The sequence below is a fragment of the Ammodytes marinus genome (assembly GCF_949987685.1).
Source record: "Ammodytes marinus genome assembly, chromosome: 11".
In the NCBI taxonomy this organism is placed as follows: Eukaryota; Metazoa; Chordata; class Actinopteri; order Uranoscopiformes; family Ammodytidae; genus Ammodytes; species Ammodytes marinus.
This window is the reverse complement of record NC_137215.1, coordinates 1,826,865-1,846,864: the sequence shown is the minus strand read 5'-3', so window position 1 is coordinate 1,846,864 and position 20,000 is coordinate 1,826,865. Positions and strand designations below refer to the sequence as shown.

Sequence of the window (20,000 nt, the reverse complement as noted above, 5' to 3'; positions counted from 1 at the left end):
AAAGTTTCTTAAAAAAAAATGATGTAATTGATTTTGATTTTATTTAGCATGGTCCTTCTTTATGCTGTTTTAAAGTTGTATTTTCGGACGCTATGATAAAACAAATTCTAGACAAATTCATGCTCTTCAATTGAAATATTTTCTTTAAGGGGCGTTCACTTCACACCAAGCGCGATGAACGACACAAGTTAACATACTAACCCTGCGTTCCAATCCCCATACTTCCCTACTATTTAGTATGCCAGAAAAAGATCGAGGATGTCCCAATACATGCACGTCAATTGCAGTATGCTGAAAATACATAAATGCCCCCAATAACTCCAATAGCATTTTGGAGTATTCGTCTTTATTCTTGACATTTCTTGACATAATGAAAAAAAAAATCTTCCTTATCTGATTGTTTTTTCTCTCTCTCCTGTCTTTGGCCCTAAAACTCTTCTGTACTTTAGTATGTAGAGTAGTAAAAAGACTAAAACTTGTCTGTACTTTAGTATGTAGTGTAGTAAAAAGACTAAAACTCTTCTGTACTTTAGTATGTAGTGTAGTAAAAAGAACGAGTGTGTGATTTGGAACGCAGGGACGAAGTAAATGGTTTAGGCGAGATAAAATGGTGCGCGATAAAATGTGTGAAAACAACACTGCTGAGAAAAGGCTGCCTGCATGTGAGAAGAGGGCTTGAGTATAGAGTGATTATAGAATATGTCAAGCTGGGTGAGTGAGTCAGGGGTTTAACCATTTAGACAGACAGGCAGAGAGGCAGGCAGACAGACAGGGAGGGAGAAAGACAGACAGACAGGGAGGGAGAGAGGCATACAGGCAGACAGACAGGCAGACAGACAGACAGACAGACAGACAGGGAGGGAGGGAGGGAGGGAGGGAGGCAGACAGGGAGGGAGGGAGGCAGACAGACAGACAGGGAGGGAGGCAGACAGAAAGACAGACAGACAGGCAGGCAGAGAGGCAGGCAGACAGACAGACAGACAGGCAGACAGACAGTCAGTCAGACAGAGAGGCATACAGGCAGACAGACAGACAGACAGACAGACAGACAGACAGGCAGGCAGACAGACAGAAAGACAGACAGACAGGCAGGCAGACAGACAGGGAGGCAGACAGGGAGGCAGACAGAAAGACAGACAGACAGGCAGGCAGAGAGGCAGGCAGACAGGCAGACAGACAGACAGACAGACAGACAGACAGACAGACAGACAGGGAGGGAGGGAGGGAGGGAGGGAGGGAGGGAGGGAGGGAGGGAGGGAGGCAGACAGACAGAGAGGGAGGCAGACAGAAAGACAGACAGACAGGCAGGCAGAGAGGCAGGGAGGGAGGGAGGGAGGGAGGCAGACAGAGAGGGAGGCAGACAGAAAGACAGACAGACAGGCAGGCAGAGAGGCAGGCAGACAGGCAGGCAGGCAGACAGACAGGCAGGCAGAGAGGCAGGCAGACAGACAGACAGACAGACAGACAGACAGACAGACAGACAGACAGACAGACAGACAGACAGACAGACAGACAGACAGGCAGACAGGCAGGCAGGCAGACAGACAGACAGACAGACAGACAGACAGACAGACAGACAGACAGACAGACAAGACAGACAGACAGACAGACAGGGAGGCAGAAAGACAGGCAGGAAGGCAGGCAGACACACACAGACACACAAAGATACACACACACACTGGTCCTTTCAGTCTGCAGCCTACAGCAGTGTAACAATCTGTGTGTTAATCCTGACACAGTGGTTCATATGTTTCAGTAAATGATACAGTGCGGTTCACACACACACACACACACACACACACACACACACACACACACACACACACACACACACACACACACACACACACACACACACACACACACACACACACACACACACACACACACACACACACACACACACACACACACACACACACACACACACACACAATGTTGTACAGTATGGTTCAGTGACTCATAGTGACTCTCTCCTCAGGGCTTTAGAATGCTCACTCTCTTCTTCTGCTTTCTATTTAAATGCTGCTTTCAACCATCACACACTTTAAAAGGTGGAGTCAGTGATTCTGGAGAACGCTTGTTGTCAAAATCACTTTCTGTCAAAATCAGTGAATATCTCCTCGTGATTTACCTGTCCGTATTATGTGTGCTGAAAAAAAATATCCAGTGTTACTGTTAATACACAGCCTAGGCTCTGTAAACTGGTATGTAAGCAAAGAGGGACCACTGTAGTCAGCAACATGCCCGTTTACAGAGCCTAGGCTGTGTATTAACAATGGATTTTTCTTCAGCGCACACACAGTACAGACAGGTAGTGGATCATGAGGAGATATTCACTGATTTTGACAACAAGTGTTCTCCAGAATCACTGACTGCACCTTTAACCTCTGTCACCACAATGCACATGTTACAGCTGTTGTCAAGGGTCAGACCATTACATCATCTCACTTCCTGTACAAAAGTGTGTGTCTGTCTGTGTCTGTGTGTGTGTGTGTCTGTGTGTGTGTGTGTGTGTGTGTGCGTGCGTGTGTCTGTCTGTCTGTGTTTGAAGTTAATATTTGTGAGGACCAATTCTCTTCCATTTTATCAAGTGTGTGACCCATGTTCTTACCTTGTGAAGAAATCTGCAATGCATCTGTATGTATCTATGTATGTGTGTGTGTGTGTGTGTGTGTGTGTGTGTGTGTGTGTGTGTGTGTGTGTGTCTGTGTGTGTGTCTGCCGTGTTTATGTGTGTGTGTCTGTGTACTTGTAAATGCATCTTCGTGAGGACCAATTTTTAGCTTTTTTTACCAAAACATTTTCGAATCATGTACTTACCTAGTGAAGAAATCTGCGATCCCGAACCTCTTTGGCATCATCTTAGGGTCCGTTGATCCGTCTGTTTGCTCCGTGAGGTCCGGTAGATTATCCGGAGCGCTTTTCCGTCTCCCTGCCTCACAACTGGCCCTAAAATCCTCCTCATATCCCTCATAGTAAAACCCATTTGCCCCTTCTTCTTCTCCGTGGGGCGATAAAGGTGTGGCGTCACAACTCAGGGACAGGGTGAGGTTTGGATTGTTAGTCCGTAGGGTTTGCGGTCGAACAGGTAAACTGATAAAGTCGGTGAAATCATCGGTGTCCTCTGCGTAGTAGTCATGGTTGCGTGTGATGGTGGGTTCAGGGTCTATTTCACCGTTGGGGAGTTTGGCACTTTTCGATCCAGGGAAAGTGGGGGGGTCGTGGGACAGGGAAGCAGGTGCTGGTGGGGCGTCCTCCCTAAGAAATAAATAGAAGAAAAAAAATTAAAAATGTAGTTAGTTCACACAAATAAGAAGAATTAAAAAGGTGGGGTCAGTGATTCTGGAGAACGCTTGTTGTCAAAATCAGTGAATATCTCCTCATGATCCACTACCTGTCTGTACTGTGTGTGTGCTGAAAAATAATCCAGTGTTAATACACAGCCTAGGCTCTGTAAACTGGTATCTGAACTAGAGTTGCAACGATTAATCGAAGAATCGATTATTAATCGATTATTAAAATAATCGCCAACTATTTTGATAATCGATTAATCATTTCAAGTACTTTTTTAATAAAAAATGTCCAAATTCTCTGATTTCAGCTTCTCAAATGTGAATATTTTCTGGTTTCTTTAATCCTATTATGACAGTAAACTGAAATATCTTTGTGATTTGGACATAAAAATACATTTGAGGACGTCAACATGGGCTTTGGAAAATTTATCAAAATCTTTCACAATTTTCTGACATTTTACGGGCCAAAATACTAATCGATGAATAATCGATTAATCGAGAAAATAATCGACAGATTAATCGATTATCAAAATAATCGTTAGTTGCAGCCCTCTGAACAAAGCTAGTGACGTTCAAAGAACAGGCAGTGGATCATGAGGAGATATTCACTGATTTTGACAACAAGCGTCATCCAGAATCGCTGACTACACCTTTATACGAAAAGCCTTTAAAAAGGTGCGCCCTTGTGCCTACAACCGAATCACAGCCGTGCTGATATAGGTCCACAACATACTCCCTCTCGTATTTTATATCATAATATTGTCTAATGATACAACTAATATCGTATTGTGATGAAACTAGCGATTTAGACCACAAATAAAAAGCCTTTACATTGAGAAATTGTCAATAACTTACACCAATGTTTCGCTGCAGTCACTTTGGCATCCAGAAACGTTTTCTTGCTTTGCACTCGGCTCAAAATGGAAGTCCGTGTCGTTTATATTTTCAGATGAATTATATTCAGATTCGTCGGGCCACAGGTCCCACGGCTCTCTGGTCTTTGTCACAATGTTAAAACCAAAACCACCGTTGACTTCTTTCACTTCCTCCCCAAAATCACGCTCCGAAATCGGGCTGGAAGACTCCCTTTCTGGGCTGTCAACATCCACATCCACATCACCATCACCATCCACATCTCCGTTGGGTGTGTGTTGTTCATCAAGGCACAAGTCAAGGGCTGAATCTGTAGTAGTGGTGTTGTTGGCTGTGGTGCATTCGCAGTTCTGTTGGTCAGGGCTCGAACATAGTCTGGAAAAAATGGAAAAAAAGTAAATAGTGTGTTTGAAATCTTAAGATATATTACACAAATGTCAAAATGATGGGATTAAAAGTCAATTTTAAAGATGTTTATTTTGGTTTTTTTTATTTAACTTTTATTTATCCTCGAGAGACCAATTGAGGGGTGACCCTCATTTACAATGACGTCGAGATCAAACAAATTCAAAGGAAAAACAACAATACATAAACAATATTCAACGCAAATACATCAAATACACAACAACAGGTGAAGAGAAAAACAATTGAAACATTTACACAGTGGTGAAGAGTGGCAGCAATTAGATATTAGTCAATAGTCAATAGTAGTCAGTGATACTGGAGAATACTTGTCAGAATCACTTCTTGTCAAAATCAGTGAATATCTCCTCACGATCCACTACATGTCAGTACAGTGTGTGCTGAAACAATTGTTACACAGCCTAGGCTCTGTAAACTGGTATGTTAACAAAGGGCCCCTCCATAGCATATGCTGCTGTGTACTGACACTTGATTTTTTTCCGTTCACGCTGCACACACAATATTTGGACAGGTTGTTTGATCGTGAGGAGATATTCACTGATTTTGACAACAAGCGTTCTCCAGGATCGCTGACTCCACCTTCAACAGATAGGGAAATGTATGAAATTATATTATAAGAACGTATTCCCCCACATATATTGAACTTGTATATTAAAAGTGCTTGGATTTTCACTCATGATAAGAAAGCTGTCACTAACCCTGGTTGGTGCGTCTCCACGGTCAACGGAGCATGATTCGCCTCGTCAGCGGTGTCAGTTGGCTCCTCTCCCCGAGAATCGACGTCGGAATTCGGCTTGCTTTCCTTCGATTCTCCGCTCTCACCCACCATCGCTTGTGAAACCAAACCGTGTAGCCCCGCCGTTGGACAGGAAGCTAGGCCGTCTCCTTCGCCCTCAAACCCCCCAGAAACAACCCCTTCAAACGGCCCAAATGACTCGGTAAACCCGTTAAGGCCGCCATGGTCCTCCCCACCATCGCCAGTACTGTCAGTTGGAAAAATAATTCTCTCCAAAATCACTTTATCGCTATTTTCATCGTCTGTGTTTACGTTTCCACTCCTACCGTTACCGGTCAAATAAACATGACCCTTCACAGCTATGAGTGCGTCTTTTATAAGTGATTTCGGACCTCCTAAATCGCCTAATTCACCATTTTCATTCTCGTTTAAGTCCACACCGAAGGACCCTCCATTCTCTTTTACCGACTCCATGGCGCCCACTCAGTCCGACAATCGAGCACCGAACCCCGGCGTGAAATCCTTGGGCTCCCCGGTCCGAGCTCCACGACCACAGTAGGTTGTGTTGTTCTTTGAAGAAGCAGAGGCTACCATTTTTTATTTAATTCGACAGTGACTTTACAACATCACCAACAGACACTCGTTCCCTCATTGGCATTGTGTCTTTAAAATGCCTATATTTCCCTCTGTCATTCGAGTAAAAGATTAATTAAATCCCGTGAACGTTTATTATCTCGCTGCTGCGGCAACAGCGGTATTCCCGGTGACCACAGTCCAGCGCCATCTTGAAAATACCCCAACAGTGACGTCATGTCCCCTTCCCTTCACCCCCACCCCCACGAGCTCGATCCCTGTGTTTTGATTCGCTGAGAGGGCTGGCAGCGTCATCTACAGTTCACAACGCGTCACTGCAACTGGGATTCCTTTCCTGACCCCGTTGACCCTAAAGTAAATACGTAACCAAAAAAATCAAAGATCAAAATACATTATCCCTGTGTTCCAATTCACATACTCTTTCTTTTTACTACACTACATACTAAAGTACAGAAGAGTTTTAGTATTTTTACTACACTACATACTAAAGTACAGAAGAGTTTTAGGGCCACAGACAGGAGAGAAAAAATAATCAGATAAGGAAGATTGATTTTCATTATGTCAAGAAATGTCAAGAATAAAGACGAGTACTCCAAAATGCTATTTGAGTTAGTGGGGCATTAATGTATTTTCAGCATACTACAATTGACGTGCATGTATTGGGACATCCTAAATCTTTTTCTGGCGTACTAAATAGTAGGGAAGTATGGGGATTGGAACGCAGGGAATATTACATTTGTACTTGTTGGAATAAAAAGTTGTCACACTTAATTATAAGTGAAAGTCAGGCATAAAAAAAAGTGAGATTTGTGTCTATTTATCTTCCATAACATGTCTTCTTTCATACTAGTATAAATCAAAGGTCCAACATGTACATTCAGGTGTTTATTTGACTAAACCTTGTCTGTTTGCTGAATGGGCAGAACTCTCCTTTTTCTGTTCTTTTTCCTCTTCTCACCAACTGCTGGAGGTTCACCATCCCAGCCCTGGTAAAAACTCTAGAGCACAGTTTTCTAAAAGTTTAATCTGGTTCAGCAGAATCTAGACTTCGGAAAATCGTAGTCAATAGTAGTGGATTTTCAAAGCCACATTGGATTGGATCAACCTGATTCGCATGACAGACATTCACACACGTCGTGTGAATGTCGATAGTTAGCCTGCTATCGGTGTATGAATGTGTGTGAATGGTAACGTGGGAAAGGAAAAACAGGTCTCCCTTGTAAAAGAGTCTTCGGTCTCAATGGGATTTACCTGTATAAATAAAGGTTAAAAAAATAAAATAAATAACAACTTTTTCCTGATGACCAAATCCATATTTAATTTTCATTTAATTTAACCTTTATTTATACTCAAGAGATCAATTGAGGGGTGACCCTCGTTTGCAATGACGTATAGCAATAACAATGGATACAATTCAACAACAACTGAGAAAGAGAAGAAGAGAAAAAAAATAAAAAAATATATATAGTATGTATGTAGGGGAGAGTGGCCTGAGTTGTGCCGGTGGGGAAGTTGTGCCACCCCTTGTTTCTAGAAAACCATAGAAGAAATTGGAAATGTGACCACATATTTAAGAAGAGCCATCCATTTGACTCATCCTGTAAAGAAGGGAGAAACGTGGAATAAGATATAAGCACATTTAAGCTCAAAAAACAGTTGTTTGCCTTTCAAAATAAAATTTCCATGATCAAGGTTTTTAGATTATTTTGTCTGAACAATTATAGACAAGTTTGAAAACATTTGACACATGTTTTATTGCTTTAGTATGCTACATTTTTTTTCCGAAAGCTATATTTCTTCAACAGTCCCCCCCCCTCTCCCCCTCCCCCACACGCACACATATACACGTGTCCACCCCCAGCTCCCCTTATCTGTCCACCCACACTAAAAACGATGACTCTGGAATCAAATGATAATCAAAAAAATAAACTAGACCGAGGAAACGCCCAGAAATGATGAGCAGAGAACAAGAGAATAAGGACAGACGGACAAAACTTCACCAAGAGACACACGGAGATTCTCCTTCAGACCAAAGTAACAACTTCCTCTGAGTGAGTCCAGCTCCTACAACACTGTGACACTCCACACACTGAAGGTGAGTTTGACTCAAAGTTAATCTCAGGGAAGTTGGTAGAAGAGGGAAGGGAGACACTACTGACTGTACTTTCTGTCTGTCTGTGTTTTCAGCTTCGCTCACAGACAAAATGGCTTCCATGTCAGAAGAGGATTTCTGCTGTCCGGTCTGTACAGGCGTCTTTAGAGATCCTGTTGTTCTGTCATGTAGCCACAGATTCTGTAGAGAATGTCTGAAGAACTGCTGGAGAGAGAAACCAACACGTGAGTGTCCAGTTTGTAAGAGAAGAGTTTCAAAGAAACAACCTCGTTTAAACTTTGCGTTAAAGAACCTGTGTGAGGCCTTCTTACTGGAGAGAGATCAGAGAGCTTCAGAGGCTCTCTGCAGTCTGCACTCTGAGAAACTCAAACTCTTCTGTCTGGACCATCAGCAGCCAGTTTGTCTCATCTGTAGAGATTCAGAGAAACACAGCGGTCACAGATTCAGACCCATCGATGAAGCTGCACCACGACACAAGAAGGAACTAGAGGAAACTCTGGAGCCCTTAAAGGAGAAGTTGAAGCTTTTTGAACAAGTTAAAGTGAAGTCTGATCAAACAGCAGAACACATAAAGGTCCAGGCCCGACGCACAGAGACGCAGATTCAGGATCAGTTTAAGAAGCTTCACCAGTTTCTAGTAGAGGAAGAGGTGGCCAGGTTGGCTGCACTGTGGGAGGAAGAGGAGCAGAAGAGTCAGATGATGAAGGAGAAGATGGAGGCTCTGAGCAGAGAGATAGCAGCTCTTTCAGACACAGTCAGAGCCACAGAGGAGCAGCTGAGAGCTGAAGACGTCTCATTCCTGCTCAACTACAAGGCTGCAGTGGACAGAGTCCAGCAGGGGGCACTACTAGATGATCCACAGCTGCTCTCAGGAGCTCTGATAGACGAGGCCAAACACCTGGGCAACCTGACCTTCAACATCTGGAACAAGATGAAGGACATGGTCTCCTACACTCCTCTGGTTCTGGACCCAAACACTGCTAGTCCATATCTCATCCTGTCTGAAGATCTGACCAGTTTGAGACAAGGAGAGAGACAGCAGCTTCCTGATAATCCAGAGAGGTTTGATCATTTCTCTGTCCTGGGCTCTGAGGGCTTTAACTCAGGGACTCACAGCTGGGACGTCCAGGTTGGAGACAGTACAGCCTGGCTACTGGGTGTGTTAGCAGAGTCTGGACAGAGGAAGGGAGACATATGGTCTGGATCCTGGAGAATAATGCTCTATGGGGGTAAATACTCAGCAGAGTCAACACCAGCTCCAGACATTGTTCTCCCAGTGGAGAAGAAGCTCCAGAGGATCAGAGTGAATCTGGACTGGAACAGAGGAAAGCTGTCGTTCTCTGATGCTGATACTAACACACACATACACACCTTCACACACACTTTCACTGAGAGGATGTTTCCTTGGTTTAACACTACAGATGAACTCCCTCTGAAGATATTACCAGTGAAGATCTATGTGACAGTGTGACAGAGCAGCTAGAGTAGAGATAATCACAATTAAAGGTAAAAGTTTCTGCACCTGTCTAACTGCTGTCTCACTATTGGCTGCCACCGTGTTGTAATGGCAAATATTGCATAAGAATAAGATATATCACCGGACTCAAATGTTAGAATGCTTATTAGTGCAATAAGAAACATTGTATTTACCTTGGGAGACCGGGGTAAGTATGCACACTTTTTACTCTAGTGAGAATTGCTCATCACCTAAACATCTTTCAATAGTCATTCCTACATTAAATTGAAGCTTGAGGTGTTGGCTTGAAATGTTTACCCCTCACTTTTTCTAACTTATTGTAATAAAGAAGAAATTTACCATCAAAGACACTCTAACACATTGTGACAACCAACCCCATCAAGGGGTCGGTTATCACACACTATGGGGTTGTTTGTCACAATGTTATCTTTATGGGAAAAATCTTAAAAAGAAGGCAAGAAAGCAGAACTACATTTGAAAGTTTAATTTCATTGTCAAGTTGAAAAATAGCCCTACACAACTTTGTGCATCTTAACACAAAATGAGCAAGGAATAAACAAAAAGGAAATCCATATTAAGACCAACCTACTGTATGTAACAACATAACGAACAAAACAAATAGGTCTAACAATAATAGCCTACTCAACTAGGATGCACACATTCACTATCTGAGTTACAGTGATGGCAAATGTAGAGTCTGCTCACTCTAACTAAGCAGAGATTGTGTGCCCACTAGTTGCACATACAACACTTCTCCCATACTTCCCCTGAACCGGTGCTGGAGAACGTTTCCATACAAACCAAACACAAACTATCCTCTTCATCTGATGAAGATTCCTCCTCCTGTCTCTTTCTCTTCTGTTTCTTCTTCCCCAGCTGAGGTGGAGTGCACTGGGGTGAAGTAGCCTTAGCAACTGGTCTAGTTTGGGATGCACTGGGTTGTTTTGATTTTGTTGTCCTTTTTCTCTTTTGCATGCTAGCTGCCTTTCCTGCTCAATTATCTCCTTCTCTGGGGTGTCAGTGAGGATACAGCTTGACATTTTCTTTTGTTATTGGGTTCCTTTCCTGGCTGCACCCTTTGGATAACATATGACAACCAACCCCCCAAAAAATGTGACGACCAACCCCAACTGGAATCTATTGCTAGCATCAAGGCCAACAACCATCTGACAACTAATTAGCTTGCTAAAAACAATCTAAACTATAGTTTACCCTTCACACTTTTTTATGGTAACAAGTGTTTTGTTATAAACCCATTGTGTAAAAGCCTAGAAGAAAAATACTGAGGAGCTAAATATTTTCAATTTGACATGAAAAACACTAACAGTCCTCTCACCTCAAATGCAGCAGTCTAACTCCAAGGAAGACTATGGAGGTGACCTCTGATCCCAGTTCTGGATATTTACATACCAAAATGTAACAGACAGCGCCTTCTGGTTCCGAGATATAACGATTGTGACAACCTACCCGTGTGACAAATTACCCCGTTCTCCCCTATTACTCCTGTATGTCTAAGATTAGATTCCTCAACTGTTTATTGAAGAGCACTCAGACTGTGCCTCCCCAGCTCACCCCCCCCCCCTCCCTTGGATACACCCCCCCTGCAGCAGTAAACAGTAACAACATCAAACTTAAAGCATGGTCACAGGGGGAGTGTGGTCCACTACCATAGTAAAAATAGAAGGTTAAAAAAGGGAATAAATAACAATATAACAATATTATGATGTGCAAATGAGCAATGTGCAGTAATACAATCAAATAAAATCAGCAGTCATGATTAAAAAGCCTAGCTGCTGCAGGAACTGAAGACCTCCTGAATCTCTCTGTAGAACATCTCGGTAACAGGAGACTTGGACGCTCACAGATCAACATATGAAAAAATATATGTTTGCTTCAGTAGTCACATGTCACTCAGCGACTGACTGTATTCCTGTGTTGTATGTTGTACAGACTACGGTGGCAAACCAGTTTCCCCATTGGGGATCAATAAAGTAAATCAAAAATACTTTTTACCACATACTTTTCTGGAAAACGTAAACAGTACCACTTTTTTAAACTGGTCTATTTCTCACATGTTATTAAACTACAGACACAATATTCTTAGTAAATCCTCAGCAGGGAATTGTGCTTCTCACAGTTTGATGATTTTGACGATTGGACAAACGGTCTGTGGGTGAGAAGCAGCAGTTTGAGAGAAAGTTTGAGAGAAATTAAAGGTGCAATGTGTAATATGAAACCAGATGGTCTCTCAATAGCCCCTTTTACACAGCCAGTGAAAGCCGGGAATATGCCGGAATTTCGGCCCTCCACCCTGCTGTATAAATGCGACCGTTGCGGAACGAGGGAAGAAAGGTGCGAGAAATTGTTCCGGGAATTTTACTACCTCGGGGGCTTTAGTATGCTACACTTTGAGTCTATATAGTGAGCACAATGTCAGTCCTAAACTGCTGCATCATGCTTATTATCCAAAATTCTGGGGTTGGGGTGATTTGTGCCAGAGGGCCTAGGTGAGTTATAAGTAAGTAAGTAAGTAAAATGTATTTATAAAAGCACATTTATAACAGTTTGCACTGTCCTAAGTGCTGTACATAGTGCATTCAGTAGGTAAACAATAAAGGTAAAATAACAATAACCAAAATAAAAGACATAAAACCCAGACATCCACATACAAACAAAGATAGTAGTGCAGAGGTAAGATATTAATGGGGAGGAAACATATGGGTTTGGAGCCTTGATTTAAAGGCAGAAATGGAGGGGGAATCACATTTGTCAGGTGGCAGTTGGTTCCACAAGCACGGAGCAACTAGTGCAAAGTACATTTCTGAGAGTTGTGCCAGTGGCAGGGCTGTATACGCTGGTCACCAAAAAGAAAGTGATCGTCTACAGTAGCTCAGAAGAGAGTGACATCTCAATTCCACTTAATGACACCACTGATGAGAGTTCAGATGGCCAGAAAGATGATGATGGTGACTTTGTCATTGTGAGCTTTGCAGGTAAAACCATTAGATCTGCTAGGCCTTGTTTAGGAAAATTGTCCTTCAATCTTTGTAAAATATTTACTTTAAATAAACCTTAAATAAGTGACTGTCTAATGGATTTGTCTTGCATTACAGTTTATGAGATATATATCAATGGCAAAATCAATGGCCATGGTATTCTCTCCAACTGCACAACTTACACCACACTGGGGGCAAGTTGTGCCACAAGACAACTTTTTTTCCGAAAGCTATATTTCATAAACAGTTTATTTCCCCCCCCCCCCCCTCCCCCTCCCCCACACACACATATACACGTGTCCACCCCCAGCTCCCCTTATCTGTCCACCCACACTAAAAACGATGACTCTGGAATCAAATGATAATCAAAAAAATAAACTAGACCGAGGAAACGCCCAGAATGAGCAGAGAATAAGAGAATAGACAGACGGACAAAACTTCACCAAGAGACACACGGAGATTCTCCTTCAGACCAAAGTAACAACTTCCTCTGAGTGAGTCCAGCTCCTACAACACTGTGACACTCCACACACTGACGGTGAGTTTGACTCAAAGTTAATCTCAGGGAAGTTGGTAGAAGAGGGAAGGGAGACACGTCTGACTGTACTTTCTGTCTGTCTGTGTTTTCAGCTTCGCTCACAGACAAAATGGCTTCCAGATCAGAGGAGGATCTCTGCTGTCCGGTCTGTACAGACATCTTTAGAGATCCTGTTGTTCTGTCATGTAGCCACAGCTTCTGTAAAGGCTGTCTGAAGAACTGGTGGAGAGAGAAACCAACACATGAGTGTCCAGTTTGTAAGAGCAGATCTTCGAGGGATGAACCACCTCCTAACTTGGCCTTAAAGAACCTGTGTGAGGCCTTCTCACTGGAGAGAGATCAGAAAGCTTCAGAGGCTCTCTGCCCTCTGCACTCTGAGACACTCAAACTCTTCTGTCTGGACCATCAGCAGCCAGTTTGTCTCGTCTGCAGAGATTCAGAGAAACACAACGGTCACAGATTCAGACCCATCGATGAAGCTGCACCACAACACAAGAAGAAACTTGAGGAAACTCTGGAGCTCTTAAAGGAGAAGTTAAAGCTTTTTGAACAAGTTAAAGTGAAGTCTGATCAAACAGCAGAACACATAAAGGTCCAGGTCCGATATACAGAGAGGCAGATTCAGGATCAGTTTAAGAAGCTTCACCAGTTTCTAGAAGAGGAGGAGAAAGCCAGGATGGCTGCACTGAGGGAGGAAGAGGAGCAGAAGAGTCAGATGATGAAGGAGAAGATGGAGGCTCTGAGCAGAGAGATAGCAGCTCTTTCAGACACAGTCAGAGCCACAGAGGAGCAGCTGAGAGCTGAAGACGTCTCATTCCTGCTCAACTACAAGGCTGCAGTGGACAGAGTCCAGCAGGGGGCAATACTAGATGATCCACAGCTGCTCTCAGGAGCTCTGATAGACGAGGCCAAACACCTGGGCAACCTGACCTTCAACATCTGGAACAAGATGAAGGACATGGTCTCCTACACTCCTCTGGTTCTGGACCCAAACACTGCTGGTTCAAGTCTCATCCTGTCTGAAGATCTGACCAGCGTGAGACGAGGAGAGAAACAGCAGCTTCCTGATAATCCAGAGAGGTGTGATTGGGACAGCTCTGTCCTGAGCTTTGAGGGCTTTAACTCAGGGACTCACAGCTGGGACGTCCAGGTTGGAGACAATACAGTCTGGTCACTGGGTGTGTTAGCAGAGTCTGGACAGAGGAAGGGAAACATATGGTCTGGATTATGGAGAATAGGGTTATATGAAGGTAAATACTACGCACGGTCCCCACCAACTCCACTCACTGTTCTCCCATTGAAGAAGAAGTTCCAGAGGATCAGAGTGAATCTGGACTGGACCAGAGGAAAACTGTCCTTCTCTGATCCTGACACTAACACACACATACACACCTTCACACACACTTTCACTGAGAGGATGTTTCCTTGGTTTAACACTACAGATGAACTCCCTCTGAAGATATTACCAGTGAAGGTCTGTGTGACAGTGGAACAGAGCAGCTAGAGTAGAGATAATCACAATTAAAGGTGTAAGTTTCTTCACCTGTCCAACTGCTGTCTCACTAGTCAGTACGGCTGCCACGATGTTGAAATGGCAAATATTGCATCTGACATATCTCCGGATGTTAGAATTATTAGTGCAATAAGAAACATTGTATTTATCTTGTATTACTCCTATATGTTTAAGATTAGATTCCTCAAATGTTTATTGAAGAGCACTCAGACTGTTCCTCCCCAGCCCCCCCCCACCCTCCCTTGGATACACCCATAGATAGTATAATAAAGGATACCCCCCCCCCCTGCAGCAGTAAACAGTCTGTCGCTGAGCCCTCCCCCACCCCCTCCCCCTCACATGACTGCCAATTGAAATTATATACTATCTATGATTCTCACAGTTTGATGATTTTGACGATTGGACAAACGGTCTGCGAGTGAGAAGCAGCAGTTTGAGAGAAAGTTTTAGAGAAATTAAGTCTGTGACAGTTAACTAGAAATGCAATTCCTGAAGAAATTGCGGTGTGAATGCTGACACTGCTGAATGTTGATGAAGAACGAATGATGAAAATATCTGAATGAATAGAATAGACTATTGCATAGACTTGACTTGATGTTTGCGTCTGTATATTTTTGCTATACGACCATCTTAAACGGCCATTATCTCAACATTAGTTTTTTTCAAATACTCTGAACCAGAAATCTCAACTTTCTAAAGCACTTACATCAACTAAACTTTCCATAATCATTCCCAGCACTATTCTGAAGGTTATTACAGAAGGATTTGTTCATATGTTGTTAATTGTCTAATTTATGAGACATTTTGTTCTTAAAAATATGCCAAAAGACGCTTAATGGTGGATTTTTACACCAGTTTGGAATATACCATGCCACTACAAATGATTTGATTTACAAGTTCCTCGCAAGAAATCACAAATAAGGGGTGCCCTTAGCTCAGTTGGTAGGGCGTCCCCCCCATGGGCCTCGGCCAGCAGCGGACCCGGGTTCGATTCCAGCCCGCGGTCGTTCTCTGCATGTCACTCCCCTCTCTGCCCCATTTCAACTCTGTCTCTACACTATCAATAAAGCATAAAAATGCCAAAAAAAAAATTATATCTTTAAGAAATCACAAATAATCACACTAATGTATTGACAAGGCTGAGTTATTTTTTCGAGAAAATAACACAGGACGACATTTACGGCCCCATATACAGATCTAGTTTATTATATTGTAAACATTGTAATAGTGTGATTGTATAGGCCTACACAAATACAAAATTATGGCATACAAAACATCTTAGACCACATTTCAAATATCTTGATATATATAATTACATCTCAATAAAGTACTATACAAATAATATACACACAGCTCTGGAAAAAATGAAGAGACCACTCCAAATGTTCAGTGTGTATTGTTTTACTATTTATAGGCACATGTTTGAGTAGAATGAACATGTTGGTTTTATGCTATAAACTACTGACAACATTTCTACCAAATTCACGATAAAAATATTGTCATTAAAGAGCATTTTCATTAAGTAATGTAGAGATGAAGATTGAAGAAAAATCCAGACTGGTCATTTAATTTTTTCCGGAGCTGTACATATATAAATTGTTAAAGGCACGGAAGGCAAAATGCCGATCAAGTGTTTCTTAAATGTACATTGGTTGAATAATTTCAGGTTACGGTCACAACAAAGTCTCTCACTCACTCACTCACTCACACACACACACACACACACACACACACACACACACACACACACACACACACACACACACACACACACACACACACACACACACACACACACACACACACACACACACACACACACACACACACACACACACACACACACACACACACACACACACACACACACACACACACACACACACACACACACACACACACACACACACACACACACACACACAATAGTTTTTGCTGCAATCTTTCGATCAATTACTCATTGATTGATTCAGTTTGTCTAAAGTGAATGCTGATTTACAGACAGACAGACAGACAGACAGACAGACAGACAGACAGACAGACAGACAGACAGACAGACAGACAGACAGACAAACACACACACACACACTTCAGGGGGAATGTCAGAATCGTTTTGGTCCCACAATTAAAAGGTCTTACGTCATATGTAACTTCCTCTGCTTGTTACTTATTTATGTATTTATAAACAAATACTAAACATCCACGCTCGCGCTGCACAGAAAATATACATCATGTCGTGATACCAAAAAAAAAAGGATTAAACAGACACCAAGCAGGACTTCTATAATTCTGACCTTGACATGTTCTAGGTGTGTCCATATTCAACCCCGCCATGTCATTATAACATTATGGTTGCGTTCCGAATCGCATACTTTCTACTATATAGTATGGTAGAAAAAAGATTTAGGATGTCCCGATTCTTGTGGCCAGATTTAGGATGGTTAGAAGTACCCGGATGTCCAACTTCATCCGGCCAAGATTGTTAGTGTTGAAAACTGCATCCTATTTGGGCGATTCTGACCCACAATTCAGTGCGCACGTGAAGTGACGTCACATCGACGAAGCCTCCATATGAAAACAAACGGGGATGAGACGGATATAAAAGCAAGAGGCAAGATCAAGGCGCAATGTTATGATGAAATAAGAGGGTAAAGTATGTCCCAATAGTATGCCTACTGCATCCTAACTAGATTATTTTTATCGTCGGATGTAGTATGTAGAATAGAAAAAAGAAAGAGTATGAGATTCGGAACACAACCTATATCTCTTATAAGAAAGGGAACAGCAGATTTTTGATTATCGTACCTCTCTGGAATGTAAAATCAATTTCTTTCCTAGTTGGAAATTTTGCTCATAAGGCACAAAACGCTAGCCTGGCATTCCCAGACCTGCCACTAGGCGCTGGCAAATGAAATTTGCTGCGCGTGTTGGTCTGGACACGCTCCGTTGAAGCTTATCAAGAAAACCAGAAATCAGGCGGGCGCGCCAGAGCCCCTTATATGGTACTCTGGGGAGGACGTAACCGGATGACGACAGTGACGTGCATGCGACGTCGAAGCAGCGTCGAAGCCGTGATAGTAAACATCAGAGATGGCTGCGGATATGTTGTGTGAGTTTGAGACTGCTTTGGCCTCGACCCTTAACGATTTGGAAGACGGCACTCAAATCTTTCATTAGCAAGTAAGTGGAATGTTCTATTTTGCCGACCGACAACGGCAAACGTTTAATTTAACAGTTTAACAGCTGTTCGCTAAACGAAAGGGGCTTACGTCGCCTTGTGCATCACTCTGATTGGTTGTAGTGCTATCCAACTGCGTGCAGTGGCATTTGAAATGCACGAGTAGGAGCCGCCCCTTGAGTTGGAAATTACAATTGATCGTCGCCAGACCCTCTATCGTTCAAGATATCAGGGTCTGGATTTCCAGGCTAACAAAACGCCACATTCAGAAAATGATACAAAAAGGCATCTTGCTTTTCTCTTGTACCTGAATTCAAAGCATTTGGTCCATAGTATGTATACTCTCCCACCTTTCCCCTGGTCCCTCTAGAAAATATATGTTTAAGACTCAAGATAATAAGGAAATTAGGGAGGTGTATTGTTGAAATAATAAAAAATAAAAAATTAAATTTACGGAACTGGTATTTTATCAATGAAAAAGTGGGATATTCTCCAATAAAAAAAAAAATAAAAAAAATAAAAAATTTAGAAAAAAAATACTTAAATGTACTTCTTTAATAAAAAAAAAGAGTAATAAAAATAAAAATTTACTTAAACTCAGAAAAAATATATATTACTTAATCCTCACACCATAAAAAAACCACCCATTTGGCCTTTAACATATTGTAATTATCTGTTTAGAAAAAAGTGTGTATCCAACTACAGCCCTGCCTTCTCTTTTTACCCCAGTTTGGAAACGCTGGCATTTTCTGAAGGAGCAACTTTCAAAAATCCCACCTCTTAGGAATGTATAAGACATTTCTTGGGGCAGCCATAGAGTCTCAGTCCTCTTCACAGCAGACCAGGGTTAGAATCCAGCCCGGGTCGTTCTCTGCATGTCATTCCCCTCTCTGTCTGTCTGTCTGTCTGTCTGTCTGTCTGTCTGTCTGTCTGTCTGTCTGTCTGTCTGTCCTCTTCACAGCAGACCCGGGTTAGAATCCAGCCCGGGTCGTTCTCTGCATGTCATTCCCCTCTCTCTGACACATTTCATCTCTGTCTCTACAACACTGTCTAATAAAGTGAAAAAATGCCAAAAAATAATCTTAAAAAAAAAAAAATAATAATAATAATTCTTTGCTCATAAGGCACAAATGCACATTCAGGACATTGATATCAAAAGGCAGTGAATGTTTCAGCCATCTTGCTTTTCCCAATATAACTCGTCTTGTACCTGAATTCCGACTGTTTTGTCAGCAGTATGTACTTGTCCCCTGCCTCCGTTTACAATGGCATAGCTCCAGACATAACAGTTTACATTTGGGACATTTGGGAACGGCCCTTTAAGTTGTTTTTTTTAAAGGTACATTTCACCATTTTAAGGCCGGCAGCTCCGTAAGGAATACAACTGAGAAAAGGTGAAATGTCTGATGGAAGACAAGGCGCCATCTTCATTTGTTGATTAATTTCTGTTGGTCATCTTCGCACAAAAGAGCCTGTGAACCAAAAAATATATATATATTAATTATTAGAGCAAGTTTTTTTCTGTTATTTCTACAGTGAGTGAGTGAGTGAGTGAGTGAGTGAGTGAGTGAGTGAGTGAGTGAGTGAGTGAGTGTGTGAGTGAGTGAGTGAGTGAGTGAGTGAGTGAGTGAGTGAGTGAGTGAGTGAGTGAGTGAGTGAGTGAGTGAGTGAGTGAGTGAGTGAGTGAGAGTGAGTGAGTGTGTGATTCTGGAGAACGCTTGTTGTCAAAATCACTTTTTGTCAAAATCAGTGAATATCTCCTCATGATCCGCTACCTGTCTGTACTGTGTGTGAGCGCTAAAACGGGAAATAAATCCAGTGTTAATACACAGCCTAGGCTCTGTAAATGGGCACAACAAGCATTCTCCTGAATCACTGACTCCACCTTTAAATCATCTCAACTGAAACACAGAGACACCAGTTGTTAAACAGTAGGAGATGCCAAATCCTCCACAGCCACGACTATAAACTGGCAAAGACCTGTTTTCACACACACACACACACACACACACACACACACACACACACACACACACACACACACACACAGACAGACAGACAGACAGACAGACAGACAGACACACACACAGAGAGACACACGCACGCACACACACACACACACACACACACACACACACAAACACACAGAGACACAGGCACACACAGAGACACAGGCACACACAGAGAGACACACAAACACAGAGACACACAGACACACACAGAGAGACACACAAACACACAGGCACACAGGCACACACACACAC

At 42.5% G+C, this 20,000-nt stretch overlaps 4 protein-coding genes across 4 annotated transcripts in view; 1 reads left to right on the top strand and 3 right to left on the bottom strand.

The window, feature by feature from the left end:
* Positions 1-6,025, bottom strand: part of LOC307257826 (TBC1 domain family member 12-like) — a 32,258-nt gene extending 26,233 nt beyond the window's left edge. Inside the window, exons 1-3 of the mRNA XM_080037179.1 lie at positions 5,290-6,025; positions 4,151-4,543; positions 2,823-3,260 (exon numbers count right to left, since the gene is read on the bottom strand). Of these exons, the coding sequence (XP_079893305.1) occupies positions 2,823-3,260; positions 4,151-4,543; positions 5,290-5,801 (1,343 nt within the window). The 5' untranslated portion in view covers positions 5,802-6,025. The remainder of the gene's footprint in view (positions 1-2,822; positions 3,261-4,150; positions 4,544-5,289) is intronic.
* The window catches only part of LOC307257872 (uncharacterized protein), an 82,746-nt gene that overhangs the window by 36,877 nt on the left and 25,869 nt on the right, over positions 1-20,000 (bottom strand). The window lies entirely within an intron of this gene.
* Positions 7,933-14,549, top strand: LOC307257527 (uncharacterized protein; the record flags this gene model as incomplete). The annotated part of the gene is made up of 3 exons (XM_080036789.1): positions 7,933-8,016; positions 8,109-9,501; positions 13,073-14,549. The coding sequence occupies exons 2-3, from the start codon at positions 8,126-8,128 to the stop codon at positions 14,547-14,549; spliced, it is 2,853 nt and encodes a 950-aa protein (XP_079892915.1). The 5' UTR covers positions 7,933-8,016; positions 8,109-8,125.
* The window catches only part of slc22a15 (solute carrier family 22 member 15), a 20,088-nt gene continuing 18,924 nt past the window's right edge, over positions 18,837-20,000 (bottom strand). The window contains exon 12 of the mRNA XM_080036788.1: positions 18,837-19,208. Coding sequence (XP_079892914.1) covers positions 19,164-19,208 — 45 coding nt within the window. The 3' untranslated portion in view covers positions 18,837-19,163. The remainder of the gene's footprint in view (positions 19,209-20,000) is intronic.